A 20,403-nucleotide genomic window follows, 5' to 3' on the forward strand; every position below is an offset into this window, starting at 1 on the left:
CGGCCGGAGGGAGGGTGGGGGAAAGTTTGGAGCCCTCCCCCGGCGCGTCGCAGCCTGCCCGCCGCCGAGCTCCGGCCCTGACAGCGCCCCGCTCGGATCCGGAGCCACTCCGGAGCGGCTCCGGAGCGGCCCCTGCCCCGCCGCCCCCCTGCCCCCGCCGCCGCCTCCCCGGCCGGGGCTGGGCTGCCCTGCTTTTGGAGTCGCCGCCGTTTCCCCTCCCTTCCCCGGAACCCCCCCTCCCTCGCTCCCTCCCTCCTTCCCTCCCTCCTCCTCCTCCTCCTCCTCCTCCAGCAACCGAAGGGATTTTTTTTTCCCCTTTCTTTTCTCTCTCTCTCCTTTTTTTTTTTTTTTTTTGCGTTTTTTTTTTTTCCCCTCCTCCTCCTCTTCCTCCCCGCCGCGGAGCTGGAAGCCGGCGTGAAGGATAAATAACAATAAAAAAAAAAAAAAAGAAAGAAAAGAGCAGCGCAAAGAGGAAGAGGCTGGGGAGGAGGAGGAGTGGGGGGGGGGAAGGCACGAAGAAGAAGAAAGCGAGCAAGAAGAGAAAGCGAGGAGCCGAGCCCCGGCGGCAGGGAAGGAGGCGGCGGGGCCGGAGATGGACGAGCAGCCGCGGCTGATGCACACGCACGGCGGGGTGGGGATGCCGGGGCACCCGGGCCTGTCCCAGCACATGCAGGATGGACCAGGCGGGGCGGAGGGGGAGGCAGGCAGGAAGCAGGACATCGGAGACATCTTACAGCAGATCATGACCATCACGGACCAGAGTTTGGACGAAGCGCAGGCCAGGTGAGGCGCCGCGGGGGGGGGGCACACACACACAGACACACACACAGACACACGCGATAATTTGGGGGCAGGTGCCGGGGAAGTTTGGGCGGCCCGCAGCGCTGCCGCCGCCTTTTGTGCGCCCCCGGCTCGCCCTTTGTTGGCCGCCGGGGGGCAGCCCCGGTGCCCCCCCCCCCCCCCCTTCCCTCCCCGAGTCCTGCGGGGAAAGGCCGGGGGCGATCGGGGCCGGGGGGGGGGGGCGGCTCCGGGCATTGTTCGCTCCGGTGGGCGCTGCCCCCCCCCCCCCGTCCTCGGCAACTTTGGGCCAGTTTCGGGGTTTTGCGGCGCCGTCCTGCGGCAGCGTGCGAGGGTGAGGAGCGGATCCCCTCCGGATCCCCTCCGGATCCCCTCCGGATCCCCTCCGGATCCCCTCCGGATCCCCTCCGGATCCCCTCCGGATCCCCTCCGGATCCCCTCCGGATCCCCTCCGGATCCCCTCCGGATCCTCCAGGAGCCGCGGGTCCCGCTGCCGGGGCCCTCCCCTGCCGTTTTTCAGGCCGTGTTTTTGTGCTTGGAAGGCGTACGTGGATCCTTTCCTTTTTATTTATTTATTTATTATTATTATTATTATTTTTCTTTTTTTGATTGCAGAAGTGTTTAAAAAGGAGGGGAAAAAAAAATAATAAGGCTGTGAAATGCAGCAGCTGAAGTGCCCTCGGCTTGGAGCAGTGCGAACCCCGCGCGCGCCTTCCGAGGTGCTAGCAAAAGTTAAGGGGGAAAAATATCCCAATTAAAAGCGCCTTTCAAAGAATAACGCCAAGAAAGTCGCCCAGAATCGTCCGGGGGCACCCTTGAAATTTCTCCTGCTCGGTGTGGTGCCGTTCCCCCCGGCATTTACGCTCCCAGCTGGAGCGGATTGCTAGAACATATTGTTCCTGGAAAAACGCACGGCACAGTCCAACAAACCCGCGTCACGCCAACTTCCAGGGGGATAAAAGTGCCCCCCAAACCCCTGCTTACCTCCTTGTGTGGGGCTCCCGCTTGGCGAGAGCGCTTGGGCTGACCTTATTCAATTTCATTTTTATTTTTTTGATCTTCGCGCAGGGGCAGAGCAGCCCTCAGGAGGAGGAAATAATGCGCTTTCCTCCCGGCCAGATGTGGGGAAGCGCGGGGGTCTCCCTCCTGAAAGTTGCAGGAGTGGCGCGTGTTCCTGCGTGGGTAATTTGGGGTGGTTAATCAGATCAATGAACCCAAGCCAGAGCAGACCTAGGAGAAGGCAATATGGTTTTGCCTCGCTGGGCTGTTTCAGCTGCTTCCTCGCAGTACTTTTTTTTTTCTTTTTTTTTTTTCCCCTGAGCTGCCAAACGCACAGTATTTATCAATGATGTTTAGCTGTGCATTTCCTGCATCCATCCTGCTATTTGCGTGGATGTTTTGCTGCCTTTTTTTTTTTTTTTTTTAAGCAAAGTTTCGGGAAGATGCACAGTGCCAGTATTATCTGTAAGAGGGCCCCTACAGCATACGGACGTGATTTGTGTATGCCCCGATGTCTGCACCCATCTGGGTGTGCTGATAAGGGGACGCTGTGGTTCTGCGAGGGTATATACCTTTGAGAGGCTTCATCAGAGAGATAAATCTTTTTAACATGTTGTGGGTGGTGGGGTAAGTAGTGTGAATGTTTGCCAGATGTTCACATCGTCTTCGCGTGTAATTTCGGTTGGTAAACAGAAATCCCGTAACTGGCGCCTGATAGGAACAGCCCTTGACACAACTGAACCCGTGGCAGAAGGATCGTATGGATTAAGGGAAAATAAATAGATCCTGCCTCAGCAGGCACACAGTGGGTTTTAAAGCCAGCCGATTCAAACCACCCTCCCAGAATCTCTCCTTTCCTCAAAACCCACGGGAGACAGGTCAGCTCCGAAACAACAACCACCGAAAAGAAAGGCAGCGAGCAGGATGCCTTCCACTTCCCAGAAGCATCTGGCTGTGTTTTTTTTTTTTTTAAATGCGTTTACTATCCCAATTGTAAAGAATTAAATTTTAACACCTGCAAATAGGCTGGCTGCATGCAAGAAGTGTAGCACGAACGCAGGGAAATGGATTTATTCCTCCATATGCGCGCGTGCCTGTGGCTGTGCGTTTCTGTACTCCAAGTTGGGCACTGAAATTCCCCGAATTGACAGCTCTAAGCAGAGGATATTGCCAGCCCAGGGAAAAAAAGGGGGGGGCATTTTTTTTTCCCCTCCGCCTTGCAGAACGAGCTGAATGAAACACATGGCTGGGTTTAATATCGGAGGTGGGAGACGGAGAGAGCCCCGCGCTGCTCGTGTGTGTGTGTATTTGAATGAGAGTTACACCAAGCTTGCCTTCCAAACCCTGGCTCTGGCTCGGTGAACACAGCCCGCCTGGCCCTTTGCGGCCGTGAGAGCCGCTCGGTGGCAAACGCTAATTCCGAGCAATTCCCAAATTGGTGTAATTTATCTGCTCTCCGTTAGCTAGGTGGCTGCTGGCGGCACCGCTGCTCGCGCGCCTCGAGCCCCGGCGGGGACGGCAGCGGCTGGGCCCGGGGGCCGCTGGGCTCCCCACCCCGGCCAAAACGCGTCCCCCCCGCCCCCGGTGCACGCTGGGGGGCTGATGTGAATTTTGGGAAGTTCTCCCCGGCTGCAGCGACGTCCTAACCTCACCCTCCCCCCTTTTCTTCTCTCCCCAGGAAACATGCTTTAAACTGCCACAGGATGAAGCCAGCCCTTTTTAATGTCTTGTGTGAAATCAAAGAGAAGACAGGTAGGAAATCAGTGCTGTTCCTTCTACTATATATATTTTTTTCCTGCTCTTTGAAGGTATTATTCCACAAAGTTTGTGCCCCCCCCGCCCCGTCCGTGTGTAGGAGTGTTTAAGTGGGGAGAAATAACTCGCTGGTATTTGGTATTTAATGCTTCTGGCACCGGACTCGCATGATGTGGTTTGTGTGTGCAAGGGAAAATGCTGTGGTTTAATTTCTGTTGTATGGCCGCTCTTTATTTCTTGTTTTCTGGGGGGAGAGAAGGAAAAAAAATGGAAAACCTTGCAATTTCTCTCTTACTCTAGTTTTTTCTTTAAAAATGTGGCACTGTTCAAAAAAAAATCCTGCCTGCAGAGTGTGCAGGGAGAAAAACAAAATGCAGTTGCGCAATTTTACTACTGCTCCTGGTTTGGTAAACCTAAAGGTTTCTTACTTCTTTTTTTTTTTTTTTTAAGAAAGGGTTAAAATGCTCTTGTCTGCCAATCATCCGGGCTAGCTCACATAAGAGCAAGTTGTCAGCTGCCTTTAGTGAAAGCAATATATTAGATTGTTAGTTACTTTAGGGTACTGTTGTTTTATGACATGGGGTGTTCTCAGGCTTCTAAAGAAGCTAATGACATGAGAGCGTTGGCTCTGCCGTTTCCCACTTTCCAGACCTCCTACCATGTACTAACACACTTATAACACATCCCAGGGGGGCATTTAAATTTTAAAAGCAACAATTAAAAAATAGCAGTCATCAATCAAGGGTGATCTTAAACAACAGATGCTCAGGAAAGGACATTTAGCAACATGCACCACTTATTTATTTATTTGCTGGAATCCTTTTTTTTTTTCTTTTTTTTTTTTTTTTCCAATGGGGGAAATTATGGAAATTCAGCGTGGGGGGGGTGACTTGTGTCTGCCTTTCCGAGCCGATCGGAGGTGATCGGCGGGCTTCCCTGTGCTGATCCAGCTGCCTTGTTTTAGCACGCTGCAAAGTACTTGACTTCTCTCCCCCCCCCCCTCCCCTTTTACAACAAGGACTGTAACAGTCAATAATTCATATCTAAACCATATAAGCAAGGGCATGACATGAATGAAAGTGACAATAAATATGATTGCACACCCCGTTGATATACATTGATAGTTACACATAAAAGGGGAACAGCTTTCGGAAAGCTGAATCTGGGTCTTACTTTTTTTTTTTTTCCTTAAATATATATAAACCTGTGTAGTGCGAGCAGCTGATTGGAAATACAATTACTTGACTCCTGCAATATATATAAAACGACTAAGGGGGCCTATTGTTAGACGTTGTTTGTGCGGCTTGTAGCCTAGACAAAGCACCTACGATGGCATTCAGCTCTCCGAAGTCCTTAAGGCCGCGTTGCCTGACCTTCCCGAGGAGCCGGGCGTCGGGTGGTTCCCTCACTGCCAGGCGATGGGTTCTGCCGGGGAACCTCTGCGGAGTTCATGCGGTGTAACGAGAAGGAGGTGGTATACGGATGGAGCTGTTTTTACGGTCGTCTGCTGTGCGCCCACCCCTCAAAAGGGAGCCCTGAAGTTCTCTTCCCTCTTCCCTCCTCCTCCTGCTTTTATTTGGTGCTGGCCGAAGGCGGTGTTTGTCTGGGATGCCGCGTGTGCTGCCGGCGTGCTGGTGCTCTTTGGCAGGGTGACCGATGAATCCCAGCTCGCCTTCGACAGCGGCGCAGTCACAAAGTTTTGGGGTGGGGAATCCGCCGGGACCGGCCCCGGTGGCTGATGCAGGCGACGTCCTAATGGGGATGCTGCGGGCAGACGTGAGCTAATTCCTGCCGGCCGAGCGAGGGGCGGCGGGCTGACGTGTGCCCGTGGAAATAGAGGATGCCCAGGTGTGGGCTGGGGCTGTCTTAGCCTTTTTAAATTTTTATTTGCTGGTGTTGTGCCTGGGTTACTTGGATACAGGGCTGCGGAGAGAAGCCTGAGGAGGTTGAATTGAGGTGGCTTTTGGAGCCTTGGTCGTCTGCCCTCGGATACGGTGGCTCATTTGTGCTTTGCAAATTAAAAACCCTCCTCCCCTTTCCCCCATCTGCATCCCCAAAAGTCACACTTTGTAAGCGAGCAAACGGCCAGATGGTAATTTATTTTTTTTTATTTATTTGCCGTTACTGCTCAGTGGGCCCGACTGCAGCAGGAGGTCAGCCCTGATTTTGCTGGGGATGAGAAGCGCGGGGTCGCAGGAGGCTCTGCGCAGCGAAGTTGAGCCGAGTTCTCCCTCCCCGCTTCCCATTTTGCTTCCCAGCTCTTTAACGTGTGTTGTGGGGGGCGTCGTGTGAGCGGCCGCCTGAAATCCCGCTGGCTGTTTGTGGTCACCGGTGGGTGTTGGGACGTGCCCGTGTGCGTGTCCCCCCCTCCCCGGCGTTGTGATGTGCAGAAATGTGCATTCAGTTACCCGCCGCCTGATTTAAGTGACTCCAGAGCCTTATGGAGACTTTACCACCGCCTCTCGCAACATTATGGCTAATATTTCATAGCGTTAACATTGTCTGAGCAAACCCAAAGTGTCCATAAAGTTCTTCGAAAAAGAGGTCGGCTTTATTGGCCAACGAGTTCCCTTCTGCACCTGGGCTTTTCAAGTATTTTAAAGCATTTATAAACGTTATTTTTTAAAGCTCACTGATTGGAATCCGTCGGTTCCTTTTGTCTGCAGCCTGGAGGTGGTTTCTTTTGGGGCGATGTTCGTTTAGAAGCAGTAAAAGTTGGGGGGATTTGGTCTGGGTGGAAGCGTGGAGAAAAAAAATTGCCGCTTAAATATATGAGTAAGTTGGCCGCGTTGGTTCGGTGTGTTTTCACTTGCTGTTGGCTGCTTTGTTGTGAGCGAAGGGGCAGGACTGCCTTCAAATGGCTGGCTGGCTTTTTGGAATAATAATTATGGAAATAGGAGGCATTGTTGTCCTAAATACAATTGATTCTTCCATCAATAGGAATTGAAATCGGATATTGCATTGCTGATTTATAAAAAGTTTGAAGGCAGGGGTAGGGGCTCCGTCTTTATGTCCTTTTTTTTTTTTTCCCCTTGTTTTTTTTCCTTTTTTTTTTTTAAGCTGTTCCCTGCCTGAGCAGAATAGCTAAGTAGAAGAATCAGGCAAGGCATCGCAGACGTGGGGTCCTTGGATGGCAAACTGGAAAATATCTGCTGTCAAAACGCAGCAGCGTCTATTTCAGCTGGGAGCCTTTTCCAACTCCCATCTCGTTCGGTGGGGACCGGCGGGGAGAGGCTGAGCGCAGGATATATGGCCGTTTAATCTGATTCCTCCTCCTTAAGAGCTTTTCCGATCGTTTCACTTTCTCTGCTCTTTTGGGGGAGGTGAGGGCGTCGGGCAAATGGTACTTGTTAAAAAGACCCTGACTCCTTGTTTGAAATCCCCCGGTTTGATTTTCTCAGCCCCTCGCCCCCCTCTGTGTCGAAGGAATTGGGGTTTAAAAGCAAAACCTGCGTACGACCAGTAGATGGAATTTACTGAGTGGAATATTTATAGGCAGCACTGATTAGCCGTGCGGTTGTTGTTGAATAATGGGTTTATTTTTTTAATTTTAGAACATAATAGCTATATAAGGTGCCTCTTAGTTACCTTTCCCCGTGCATTATCTTCACCAAACTTAACTCAAATCAGATCTTTGGAGGAGGCAGGATTTTTTTTCTCCCTTCTTTTCTTCCTTAACACCCCTTTGTTCTCTCCAGCTCTGTGTTCAATTAACACCCCCATCACAGAACTGTAGTCTTTTTTTTTTAATGTCTGTTACTGTATTTCACTTCTGACACCTCTCTTATTATTCTTGCCTGCCATTTCTCTTTAATATAGCAATTACGTTATGGGGTTTCTTTCTTTCTTCCTCCCCCCCCTGCCCCCAAAGGAGGGAACGGGGGCAGCCGTGGTGCCCCGAGCGGGGCTGCAGGCACGGGGCAGTTTTTGCAGGATGAAGTTTGTGGCGGGGCAGGATGCGGCATCGGCCTTTCCTCCCCTCCCCAGCCCTCCGGTACTGTCTGAAACCCTGCCCTCCTTCTCTCGTGCATTTCCACGGAGGTTTCCCAAGGTGCTGGGGCAGGTTAAGCCCCCCCGGTTTGAATTGCGGTGCTGTGCTGCACCTACGGCTTAATTCTCCTGCTGCAAAAGCTGATAATGAAAGCGCTGCAGCTCCAGCACCGAAGGATCAGGGGCCCTGCTCTGCTCCGGGAAGTCCAGCATCGCCTGCCTGCCCTTCAAAGGGTTTGCTTTATTTCCCCCCCCCCCCCCTTTTTTTTTTTTTCAGCTGGAAGGCTTTGGAGGGAGAGGTGATGCTGCTCCTCGCCAGCCGGGCGGGCAGTGGGTCTGTCGGTGTGGGGTCTGCTGGTCCCTGGCTGCTTTCGGAGGGGAAAGCAAAACATTTCATCGTCTTCTCTTCCCTGTTTCATCGTCTTCTCTTCCCTGTTTCATCGTCTTCTCTTCCCTGTGGGCCCTGCTGAAAAGCAGGGCCTCTGCTGGCGGCCGATGCTGTGCGGGGAAACCTCTGTGCAGCTCGCGATTAAATTACTTCCAGAAAGCTGCTGGCTTTAAGGGAAAGGAGGGAAGGGAACGTGCAGGAGGCCGAGAGGCAGGGATGGTCTGCAAGGGAGGACGGTGTCTGGGAGATGTTGGCTTGAGGGGGAGGGCTGTGTCGCGCAAGGGGAGCAGCAGCCACCTCTGGGAGGGATGGAAACCAGTCCCCCCGACGGGAAGGCTGGGTGGACCCCGGTACGCCCGATGGGTTACGGGGCAGCAGCCTCCCCCGTTCTGTGGGGTCGGGCCTGTAACCCCGCTGCGAGTCCTTTTTCTGAGATTTTTCTCCTCAAATGCAGCCTGGTCCATCGGGGACCTGCCGAGGATAGGATAGCATCGGAGGAGCACGCTCGCAGCGAGAATTCCTCCTTTTTCATTTTGTATTTTCTTCCTCTCCCCTGGTAGCACGTGGCGGGTGCCGCTCTTTGAATGGAGCGGGCTTAATTAGGTTAATCAAAATCGGCCTCCTGCGATTCACCGGGGCAGGAGGGGGGGAGCAGGGGGCTCCGGCGGGCTCCTTCTCACCGCCTCCCCCTCGGGCATCACAGCAAAGGGGAACCAGGCACAGCGTTACCACCCCTGCACCTCGGGGAGAAAAATCCCCCAAATAGGAGAGCAAATCCGCTCGGTTTTGTTCCGAGGCTTGTTTATTTTGGGGTGCCTGTTGTCGAATTAACTTTCCTGTGGCTGCGGCAGCCCCCTGGGCCCCTGCCCTATTTGTTTCCAGGGAGGTGGCCGAACCCCCCCAGAGATGGCGTACGGGGATGGACAAGCTCGCACAGCTCCTGGGGGGCTAGAGCAGGAAAAATACCCGTGTGAACCAGGTGCGTGCACAAATAGCTGCTGTCATAAACACGTCCTGTGTCTTCGCCATCGCCACGGGCTTCTCCCCCGCTCCTCACCCCTTCCCTGCGAGTGGTCTCGGCGGCGAAGTCCAGCCCAGGGAACCGAGATCTCGTTACCGGGCCGTGTAGCTCCAAACGAGAAACTCGGAAGATCTTTCAGGCCTAAATTTCTCCGGGGAAAATGGCTCTAGTTCCCTCATTTGAGACCTGCGAAGGGATTTCCCCCTCTGAGCGCTGGCTGTCTGCGAGCAGAGCTTTTTCTAAACGGTCTGAAATGTGGGATTTATTCCTCGGAGCAGGCTGGTGCTCTAGGTGCCGGCCCTGGCGTTGAGGGCAGCAGCTGTAAACAAAATGCAGAGAAACTCCGAGACAATTTCATCAGGTTTTTTTTTTTTTTTTTTTGCCTGTCACAGGGAAATTACTGCATGCAGCAATTCTTTAGGGGAGCGGGGTGGTGGTTTAAATGTAAATGGGTTTGTTTGCAGGGAGATGCACTGGGCTGTGCTGCTGGTCGTGCTTCTGCTGAATCAGAGCCCGGGATTTTGGTGGGGAGAGCGGAGAAATACGGGAGTCCTCCTCTGCTGCTGGTGCAGCACCTCATTTCCCAGTCCCTCCTTTAATCGGGAGCCGCTGTGTTCTGTTAATGAAGCTCTGCAAAGGATTTTGTGATTTATTTTTTCTCTTTAAGCTCTATTAAGCATTCTGGTATTGTTTTTTTCCTTCCCGTGCTTGGAGTTGGGGTGCTTTGGGGCGCGGGAGATCCCAAGCTGTGTGCTCTGTGCACTAGAGGGGTTGTTTGCCCCACGTGCAGCTGATGCAAAATAAAAGTGGGCAAGGAGCAGGGGGTGAATTCGTGTCCAGAGAAACCACAGTTTTTTGTTTCCAAGCTTTGGGTTTTCTCCTGCCTTGCCTTCCCAGGGCAGTTTTCCTATACAGTGAGTTTCTTCCTACTCAGGATCTGAGCCATGCTTGGTTTTGGGGCTTGCTGGGAGGGAAGCAGGGCTGTGGCCCCCCAAGCAGGGTGCTTCTGGAGGGCTCCACGCTTTGGGGCTGAATCCTCGGGCTTCTGGGTGCCAGAAGTAACGCTCCCATGCGCGGCAAGGATGTGTGCTTTCCTGCATGTGCAGCACCTAACGAGGGAACTCGGTCCTGGGTCGGCCTTTTGAAGGAGGTAATGTGATTTACAGCAGTGGATCTGGTTAATAATCTATAGCAGCTTCTGTATGCTCAGGGGCTGCTTTTATTCCCAGCCAGGTGTTTGCAGGCCAGATCAATACGTCCCCATTTGCATGGGGCAGCCCATAATCGAATAAATCCAGGCCCTCCCCGGCCTCGCTCTGCGTCCTCAGCTTTCCCCGAACATCCGCGCGGAAGCAGGCTCGGTTCGGTCGGCCTGGCAAGCGTCGGGGAGGCGGGCGAAGCTGTTGGTGAGCACTCTCTGGCCTCTTGACTGCCAGTCCGGAGCAGCGCATGACGGCCGGACGCTGCCAGGCTACGTGAGGCCCCGATACATCAGCCCGTACTGAACCCTGGGCCGTGCGCTCTATTTGGGCTCCGGATCACCGTGTGGTGCTCCGCAGGGCACCCGTCCCCTCGCCGGCGTGTTCCGGAGGCAGAGGGCTCAGGGTTTTTTTTGGTGAAATTCCCCCCCCCTTGTCATGTTGCTTTTGGGGAGCATCTGCAGGGGACCGTGCTCGGGACCAGGACCGGTGGTTTGAAGGGCTGGGCTCTGAGCGCTGCAAGGTCCGCCCCGGGGGCGCCGCGTCCCCCCGGCGATCCGCTGGCTGAAATAATATAAGGCGGCGGGCGGGATAGGTATAAATTACAGCAAGCCGTGGCCTGAGGAGGCTGCGGGCTGAATACATTGAAGTGTGGAGTCGCCAGACCAGCGGCAGGGCTGGGGAGCTGCGCGCTGTCGGGGTGGGGGAACGTGGGGCTGTTTTCTTCTGCTGTGCGGGGATCGCTTGGGCTGGAATTGGTTTGCTCCTACGTCAGGCATTAAAAAAAAAAAAAGGCACTGAGGAATTAAATCTCTTGGCCTTGTTCGTGAGCCCTGCCCTTGTGTTATTTTTTTCTTTTTGTAAAGCTGGAACAATGTGGTCCTGAGACACGCGGTCCTGCAGCCAGCTATCCGCCAAGGAAAGGGGGCGTGCTGGGGGGCAGAGACCCCTGTGTGCCCTGCCTGCAGGCTGGGGGACCGTGATCTCCCCTGGTCCGAGGAACAATCCTGCACGTCTCCTGCTTGTTGTAAAGCATGCCGGCCTGGCCCTGAAGTGCCAGCCCCGACTCTCGGCACGGAGGTGTTTTCGGAGGGGTTGCTGCTCTCCTTCAGGGACATCCCTTCCGAGGGGGGCACCGGGAGGGGTCCTGCAGCTCCCCGGCTGGTTCTTCTGTCTCAGTCGTGTTTGTAAATCTGGGTCTTGCTTTCCTCCCTGCAGTCACCTTTTCTCTGCGGTTTCCATCGGCGGTTGCTAATCTCCCTTCCCCGGCCCTTAATAGCTTTCTTCAGGCCTGGTGCACAGAGCTGGGGAATGGAGGGAGGAACCCAGGCAATCACTTGGCTGGGGAAACCTCCGCATACAGATTTTGCTCTACCAGCTCCTTCCCCTGGCAGCCCCGTGCCGGGGAAGCGCCCTGCTCATCTCCCCGCACCTCGTGGAGCTGTTTGCTGTCGCTGCATCGCAGCGTTTCGGGAGCTCGCCGCAGCAGATCGCAGAAATCCCCTCCGACACCTTGGGAGAGCAGCGCCTCGTCACTGTCCTCTCCCTGCCCGGCGTGTCCAGCTTGCACGGCCTTTTATTTATAGGAGAAGCCTTCCCCAAAATAGCCTCTTTCCTTGCCTTAAGCTGAAGGGCTGTTTCCCATCCCCTGTTTAAATAATACACGGATACATTGAAAACCCTCAGAACAGGCAGTGCTGCGAGGAGTCGCAATAATCTGAAATGATAACTTTGCAATTTTACTTCAGTCCTGATGGAAAAACAAACAGAGCTGCCTCTGACTTCACTGCTGGTTTTGTTTCTCATCCGAGTCCAAACCCAGGAACTCAGTTCCTTGCTCCTGCAGCTCCTTTTCGGTTTCCCACGCGGCGTTTTGTAACTAAACGTTTGGCCTAGCCTGGCTGGCCTGCCCGTCCTTGTTATTAGAAGAGGAAAATCAAGTTTCTCTCCTGGTTGGATAACATTTTCAAATTCCAGAGTGATGTCGATTAGCAAAATTAGCAGTGGCAGGTTAACCGGCAGAAATACCGTTCCAGTGGCTAAGTGTGCATTGTTCCTTCCTGCTCCTTCCCGAACTCCGGCGGTCCCGATCCCGCGCACGTTTCCGCAGTGCAGGGCTCCTTTCTTTCTAACTCAGCGCGCCTATTTCCTTTGACATTTGATATTTACAAGGCTGGAGCCAAAGCGAAAGCGAATCTGCCTATAACTCTCCGAAACGTGCCTTTCTAATTTCAACATTAATGTTTCAAAACCCAAGCTGCTTGTGGGTGTGCGCTGGCTTGTTTACACACATCCTTCTTTTTTTTTCATGCGCGGTGATTCTCTGGTGAAACATTAAGAATGATACAATACCTGGCGCCTGCTGGTTGTGCCTCTGGATGGATCGGCCTCCGGGTTGAAGCTCTGAATTCAGCTTTTAACTCGAGCGGTCTCTAATGTTAAAAGGTTGCATTGTATTAACTCGGTCCTACTTTTTTTTTTTTAATTCGTGATTTATGTGGCACGGATTGCAGATCTCTAGACAAAAGGCCCAGGCCACAGGTTAAAAGAAATGAGTTGGAACTTTTTAGTGATCGATCCCAAGGTGGTAGCTTGGGACACAACCCTCTCCCGGTAGGTTTTGTGTGAAGCCTGTGCTTTCAGCTTAACAGCCTCTTTCAGCAGGGCGTTTGCTCTTGTGTGAGCAAGTTACGGGCAGTGGGAAACCCTCCACTACCGTCATGGAGGTGGGGTTTTGAAGGGTTTCTTACCCTTCCTTTCAGAGGAGTGCTCTTACTTATTTCTGACGCGGATTTGACAAGCTCCTGGCTGCTGAGTTTTGTTATGCGGTTCCTGCTAAGACCGAGGAGCCTGCGCATCCCTGCTCCCGATGCAGTTGCGTGTGTGGGGGAGCAGGTGGCAGGAATGGTGTTTTCGGTGAATGTATTATTCCCCTAGAAAATCCTGGCTGTTAGATATGGTCAGCAGATGTGAAGTGCTGATCGGTATCGGTGATGGGAAGGGGAGTTGCAATATACTTTGCTAATGGAGAAAAATCCGAGGAGCAATTCCCTGATTTACGCTTTCAGCGATGTGAAATGAAGCAGTCTGAAGCGCTTTGCTCAGCAAGCTCTTAGCAGACTGCTTCCTCCTTTGTACTTCATGCAGAATTTTGCAAAGAGGCCGTTCCTCAACTTCGTCACGCGAATGCGGGTGCTCGGTTCGCAGACACTGCTGCGGGAGGTGCAGAGCCTCCAAAATACATCCAGAAAAATGAAGCATCGCTCCTTTTCCCCGGGGTCGATGCCTGCGTGGGAGCAGGAGCGAGCAGCGCCTGGCATCAGCTCCCTCTGAAGCCCCGGTGCAATTCTGTCCCCAAGTGGCTGAAAAGGTCATTTAGCGCAATAACAAATGTTTCAGGGCTTTTTTTTTTTTTCACTCCCTCAAATAGTGAAACCAACATCCTTCCCGGGGGTGGACATGCCCCAGGAAGGATTATCGGTAGGAGCGCCTGGGCTGGGGCTGCTCCTCTCCCGAAGGTCCCCGGCTGCTATTTGCACATCGCGGGGTCTGACTGCGGCTGGCATTTCCCCGCTTGGCTGGAATTTACTTTCTTCCTGGCAAGGGCATTCGGTAACATTTGCGCACCTGGGCTGCTTAATCTTTGGAGGGGTTGGGGGATATGGTGGAGAAGGTCATGGGGCAAAAGTGATCTTTTTCTTTTTTTTTCTCTGCTTTCTTTATTGGCAGGAGGCAGCGGTGCGAGCAGCTGTTAGGCACCGTGTCCTCTGCCCGGATGTTAGCAGAAGGGAGAATCTGCATTATAGAGTGTGCTGGTACCCGTGCTGCCACCTGGGTCCTGCTCGGTTCCATGTTGGGTGGGTGAGGGTTGGCCCTGGCTGCGGAGAGCTCAGACCCTGCCTGCTTTCCCTTTGTCGTGGTGAGAAAGTTGGGCAGCTCTGGGCTGTGCTCCTGCTGGTGCCGGATATATTCGCCCATCTCTCTGTGATGCCAGCGTGGGTCTAGGTCCAGAAAATGGTGTGGTGCTGGCTCATGGCCTCAAAGGGGTTCTTGGGGGGGGGAGAGGGGGACAGGGACGATGCTCGCACCAGTGTGTGGCGGTGATTGAGGTTTAGCAAGACTATCCCGAGGGCAAACAAGGGTTGTTTACCTTGAAAAAGCCATAGAAAAAATGGAACAAGATAAAATACAGAGAGATGGAGGTACGGGAAGTCCCTGATCTTCTAAATGCACCTGAGGCAGGTGCTATGCAGCAGGAAGGTGGCAAAGTCCAGGCTGATGGCAGCACAGAATTTATTTTCTTTTTTTTCTGTGGTGTTTGGTTAGGCCTTGGAAACATCCCTTGGTGAAGGGAGCGTGTCCAGCTTGGTCGGACGCTCTGTGGGCCAAAAGCAGTAGCAAGTGCCGGGGGGGCTGCGACGCCTTGCTTCAAGCCCTAAAGGCCCCATTTCTACCTTGTTTTTGGTGCTTGTGAAAGGAATACTGGATTGTTGTGGCTTGAGGGGGGAGCTGGAGGTCCAGATCTGTTGAAGTCTGGATGTGGAGTGAGTTGCTGGAGGTTTTGTAGGAACCGCGAGGTAAATGGCTGCAGGGAGCCAGGCCCGGCCTTCCTGCCGCCCGTCGGAGCGGCTCCGCCGGCTGCGGGCCTGTCGGGAGCGCGCCGGGTCTTGAACGTCGAGGCGTGCGCCTGTAGGCAAGGGCGGCGGGCAGAGCTGCTTTATTGTACGCAGGCTGTGATTGAGAAAGGAACTGCACAATTAGGAGAGGTCCCTGCGGTTTGTGTTTGAAAGGAGCTCTATTAGAATAATTTTTGAGCTCCTGTTTAATCGGGAGGCTGTCTGCGGGTGGAAAGTGGAAACCGCTCGCGCGGGCCCTGAGCATCGCTGGCGTGTGTGGCAGATCTCCATTGCTCTGTGTCCCCTTGTCCCGGTCCCTTCTGGGTTTTCCTTCGGTGGCTTTTTGCTTCGCCACGAGTCCCTCCTTGCCTTGGAGTCTGTCCCTTTTCTGCGACGAGGCAGGACGGTGCCTGGGCCTCGCGGGCCGGGCTGGCGCCGGGGAAGGGCTGGCTGTGCCCCGCTGGGTCACGCAGCTCTCTGGAGGGCAGTGCCGAGCTCCAGCAGGAGCGCGGAGGAGACCTAAATGAAGAACAAATGAGAACCGTATAGAGACAAATGGGAATCAGATTTAGGAAGCAGACGAGACAAGGCTTTGGAAGGGAAGGGGCACGGGGGCTGTTTGCGTTAATCAGTCTCCTTGGGTTTCAGGCAATGATAAAGCAGATTTGTGTTCTTTTACCTTCTCTTCCCTCTTCCCCCCAGCCCCCTTCAGTTTCCTGCTGTTCCTCTCGTTCGCTGGTCCAAAAATAGCCCTGGATCCAGCAGCAACGGCATCTCCTCCCCGAGCTCCCACCTTCTGCAAACGGGATAAGTGGCCGGGGCCTCCTGTCCAGCTTCCCCTTCTCCTGGCTGGTTCTCCCCGTCTGGAGCCCGTTGTCTGAAGAGCCAGGGCCACTGCCGGAGGAGCTTTTCAGCCTTTCCGGAGCGAGCAGTGGAGCAGGCTCCTCCAAAGCACGTTCTCTCAGTGGAGTCGATTTGTCCTGGCACACTCTGCGGTGTAATTTAGAGGCAGCCCCTAGGGACTGGCAGTGCTCGGAGCAGATCAAAGTTTCTCTGTCAGAGGTCCTGGGCAGCGCCTCCGAGATGCTCGAGTTACCTCCTAACATGTGCTCCTCGGGGACGTGGTGGAGGCCGGCGGCAGAGGGAGGACCCTGTGTTCCCAGCCTCCACGGGCGGGTTATTTCTTTGCCTAGCTCCTCTGCAGGCGCATGCTTGCTTCCCATGCCTCCCTCTTTTCTCCGTGGTCATCGTCTTTGCATGCAGTAGGCAGATCTGTGGGAGTGCTGGGGCTGTACGGAACTTCGGAAAGATGAACTCGAGCCTTTGATTCCCTTGACTTCCAAGAGTCCTGGGGCACTGCCTTCCCCGTCCTGCCTGGCAGCGAGCAGTCGTCTTCCCAGGCAGAGAGGCCAGACCAGAGCTGGAATTAGCAGTTCCCCTGCTCATCTCTGCAGCTCTGTGTCCCGTGCTGGGACAAAGAATAAAAACACAAGGAATAAAACTCCCATCTTGGTACGGAACGTGTCCCCTGTGTGTTGCCGTGCCTTCTGTGGCCTTGCTGCTCTGGCACACAGGGCTATTTTGGTTGGGTACCAGGTGGGGCTGTTGGGTACGGAGTTGTTTCGCTGTTTGCTGGTGGGGAGCAGGGAGAAGAGAGATGCAGGGTAACCTCCAGCACCCAGCCGTGGATTGCTTTCAGGTGCTGTGCTGGGCTCTGCTACGGATGCAGCATGGTGGGATGGCTTGGGCTGGGCACCCTTCCCCTCTGGTGCTCAGCAGATCTCTCGAGCGCTGCAGAACCGCACGTACAGTCACAATAACTTTCCTCTGTGGCTTGGCACGTCTTGCAGATGGGCTTTGCTGCTCTTCGCTCGATGCTGAGGCTGGTCTGTGCCGTGGCTGCCCCTTGCTGTGATCCCCAGCCAGCCTCTCGTGCCGCGGGGGGACAGCACACCTCCCCTCTGCGGCCAGGGGCATCGGAGCTGCTCGCTGAGAGCTGTTCAAAAGAAAATTTATTGTGGCTTTGCTGCCATCACTGACAGCCTGGGAGGGACTGATTTAAGTAGCGTTTGCAAGGCTGCCACAGGGCTGTCCAGTTGCAGGCTGGTTTGGCTTTGCTCCGAGGAGCAGTGCGAAGCGAAGGAGCCGAGTGTGCCCTGCGGTGGCTTTTCCAGGTCCCCGAGGTCGGCACGGGGAGGGCGAGCCTCCTCCCTTCTCAGCAGGCCTTGTGGCCACAGGGACGGCGGTGGCAGACCTGTGCCCCTGGTTGTGAGGCCGTTTGCCTCTGTAACCGTGCTGTGGGCACTCGATTCCCCTGGCTGGTGCTGGGGACACTCGCATGCTTTAGGCTCCCCAGCCCTCGATGTATCCCAGAGGTCCCCGTCCTGTGCCGTGCTTCGTTTTCCTGTGTTTCCAGGGAGGTCTGCACGTAAGATGCATCTCGCTCTGCCAGCAGGCTTTCCTTTAACCTTTCCACGGCGGGGCTTTAAAAAAAATAAAAAAATATATATTTTATTAGGAAATTCCCGTTTGGTTGCTTTAAAAAGCAAGCCCTTGTGGCTGGCCCCTGGCCCGCCGCTAACAGATTTGTTTGAGAAAAGGCTGCGCTGGCATCCTGCTTTATTGAACATGCCTCCTGGGAAGCTGGTTTGAATATCCTTCTGTCTCCTCGGAGCAGGGAGCTCTCAGGACTGCCTGCCGCCATGGGGATGGGGAATGCTCTCCTCTCCCTTCCCTCCCACCCCTTCCCCTTGTTCAAAACTTTTTTCTTTTTTTTTTTTTTTTGAGGAGAGAGAGCTATGCACCGTGCGTCCCGCTCCATGCGGCTTTTCTCTTTCCCCACGGAGTTCATCCAAAGTTCGTATCCAGACGATGAACAAAGTGGCTCAGACCTTTTCCTGACTCCTCACCCTTTGTCCTCATCACTTAGTGACAGACAGGAATCAAATGCCACAGACGGGCTGACGGGACGGGGCTGTGCGAACGTCCTCCGGTGGGGAGGAGGAGTGGAACGGTCCCGGCTGGGTGGGGGCTTGCCTTTAAACTTTTTTTTCCCCCTTCCCTGGGTAAGGAGCGGAGCTGCTTTTACTCCGAAGGGCAGAGGGGAGGTGCAGTATGTTTTTTGGCAGAACCCAGATAAATTTCTAGCGACAATAGACGTGGGGAAGGAGGACCGGATAGAGTTAGGCTCGGTGGTTAGCGCTGGGTGTGCCTCCCGGGGAAGGAAGGGGCTAAGGGCCGCTCGGGATCAGGGACATTTGTGCCTTGGGAGGGATGGAGGCTGCTGATGTCGGGCTCTGCGGATGAGGTTTTCCTTGGGAAAGGGCCCTGGGCATTGCCCTCTCTGGTGGCATCTTCATGCGGGTGTTTGGCGGGGCTGTGCATTGTGCTGCAGACCACCTGCATCGACTCCATGCTGGAACAGGGCGCTTTTCTTCAGGGACAAGGGGATTCATGGTCCTGGTGCCTTCCCATTTCCATTGCCCCGGCTTGGTCTTTCACCTCACCTGGCTTCAGAGCTCCCCTCCGGGTGCTGGGTGGCACCCGCTGAGAGGTGCAGGGCGGTGGGGTTTAGTGTCAGGGGGCAGCAAGGGCAAGCCTGGTTCGCCTGGGCAGCTGGCGTGTGCTTCTCGCTGCAGACTTGCTCCTTTCTGCCCAGTACCGAAAGTGGCAGGAGGAGGGCCGTTTCCTCAGGTGACATTTGGGAGCGCTCAGGACGTCCCGCTCAGGCTGGCAGGGAGGGAACGGAGCGGTTCAGTTTGTCTGCTAGCGCTCGTCTAACTCATTGAGCTGTCAGATGCTTCGGCTGAATCCCGGTGGGTATTTATCCCCCTTTCAGACGTCTTCCCCACCATTCAACTTCTTTCGTCTTTGTCATTATTTTTCATTAAAAAAAAAAAAAGAGATGACATGTATCAGGAATGCCTGGAAGTCCCAGATGAAAGGACGGCGGCGCCTCATGGCAGAGATTTACTGGGTGCTGTATGCCTGGTTCCTTGGGGGGACCCGCTTTGGGCAGAGGCCTGGGGTCCAGTGGGGGGTAAGGAGCCCGCGGGTACATCAGGTACAACCTGCTGGAGGACCACGCCGTGAATATTCGGAGCTCCAGTGCTCTGAGGTGAAAGTTTCCATTGCCACTTGCCAAGGGCAAAGCAGTGACCCTTTTTTTTTTTCATTTCTCCACCCGTGCTGATTTCTGGAAATGTCCCGGCGTTGCGTGCGCTGCTGTTCTTCTGGCACGGACGAGTGGCTGCAGCCTCCCGCGTTATCTGCAACACCCTCTGGAGCAAGCTCCGGGGATGAGGTACGAGGCAGGGCTGGGGGCTTGGCTGCTCTGGAGCCACGCCGGAGGCAGGGAGATGCGAATATCCCCCGTGTAGACAAACTCCACGCCCGGCTGTGCAAGGCATCGGTGTCAGATAGGGAGGGGAAGCATCGGAACAGGAATTAGGAAGGGGCATTTCCATGGTTGGGCCCTTAAATGGGGAGAAGTGCCCTGAGCTGGCAGGTAAGAGGAGTGCCTCTGGTTCGGAGCAGGAGCTGGCCCCAGGACGCGGAGCATGGGGCTCGGTCCCGGCCCTGACCGCAGCGTGCACGCAGGGGTCACCGGCGGCAGCAGGAAGGGGCCGGGGAGCTCCAGGCTTTGCCATGTTTTGTTCGCTGGCTTTGCGGAGCTCGCGCGTCTGGCCCCCGGCCAGCTCCTGTGACTCACGGGGCTCTTCTCGTGCGCCTCCTGCACCCTCCATTACCTGATCCGAGCGCTGCCCGGCCTGCAGGCTCGCGCTGGTGCCGTGCGGGGAGCTGCGCGTTTGCAGGCGGGGGCTGCGGGTACGGGACCGAAGCTCGCACCTCTGCTGTCGCGCTGAAGAAGCCCCTTGCAATGCTCGCTCCCTTTTGCTAGGGGCTGTCTTGCCTGACCCTGCAAATGGCCTCCTTCGGGGCATTGTTTGCAAGGCAAAATAAAGATCTCCTTGCTTCTTATGAGGAAGAAGCTTGCTGGCTTTGTCTCTTTGGATGCTGTAGGGCTGCTGTGTTTGTGTTTGTAAGTGCAACAGGTAGGACCTGGAGAGGGATTGTAGCAACGGGAAAGACGTAAAGGCTCCTTCCAGTGCTCCCACATCTCTGGTAAACTCAGTACATCAACAGGAGGTGACCGGAGCAGTCAGAACTCTGTGCACCAATGCTGCAAGCCCTGAAGTCCCCGTTGTGCAAAGGCAGGAGCGAGGCACGCTTGGAAATCCCCTGTATTTCAAAGTGGAGTCTCCCGGCTTGCCAGTTGTGCCTTGAATTTTTTTTTTTTGGGCAGGCAGCCCTACCTGCTTACTGCTGCAGGGAGGCAGCGAGGGCGTGTTCCCCTCCGAACCTCGTCCCCTGCGAGGTGCTTGGTTTGGCATGGCGGCTGTTGCATCAGGCCGGGCTGCGCCCAGCACCTCGCCACCACGGGCAGAAGGTGCTGGGGGGCCGAGGAAGACGTGGTGCTGGGCTTACGGCAGGGGCATCGCCCAGAAGTAGTTTGATATCGTGGCTGCTCGGGGAGGTCTGTCTTTTTGTGGCGTGTCCCTGCGCGTGACGTGGGTGCCAAAGGACTCAGGAGCCCAAGGGTGGCTCCCCGGCTGGCTGAGGGTGAGCTCCTTAGGG

At 54.9% G+C, this 20,403-nt stretch overlaps 1 protein-coding gene and 1 long non-coding RNA gene across 3 annotated transcripts in view; one reads left to right on the top strand and one right to left on the bottom strand.

Annotated features, from left to right (window-relative positions):
- The first annotated feature begins 308 nt into the window (after positions 1-308).
- The window catches only part of PBX1 (PBX homeobox 1), a 128,329-nt gene continuing 108,234 nt past the window's right edge, over positions 309-20,403 (top strand). Inside the window, exons 1-2 of one of the 2 annotated variants that reach the window (XM_080602012.1) lie at positions 309-783; positions 3,476-3,549. In XM_080602012.1, the coding sequence (XP_080458138.1) occupies positions 593-783; positions 3,476-3,549 (265 nt within the window). In that variant the 5' untranslated portion in view covers positions 309-592. The remainder of the gene's footprint in view (positions 784-3,475; positions 3,550-20,403) is intronic. The other variant, XM_080602013.1, reaches the window with a different exon arrangement.
- Positions 6,559-16,507, bottom strand: LOC308198860. Its single transcript, XR_013954249.1, has 2 exons — positions 16,380-16,507; positions 6,559-16,097 (listed from the first exon to the last, which is right to left on the bottom strand). It is a non-coding gene; the product is annotated as an uncharacterized lncRNA (long non-coding RNA).

The sequence above is a fragment of the Anser brachyrhynchus genome, assembly GCF_964034855.1.
Source record: "Anser brachyrhynchus genome assembly, chromosome: 8".
NCBI lineage: Eukaryota > Metazoa > Chordata > Aves > Anseriformes > Anatidae > Anser > Anser brachyrhynchus.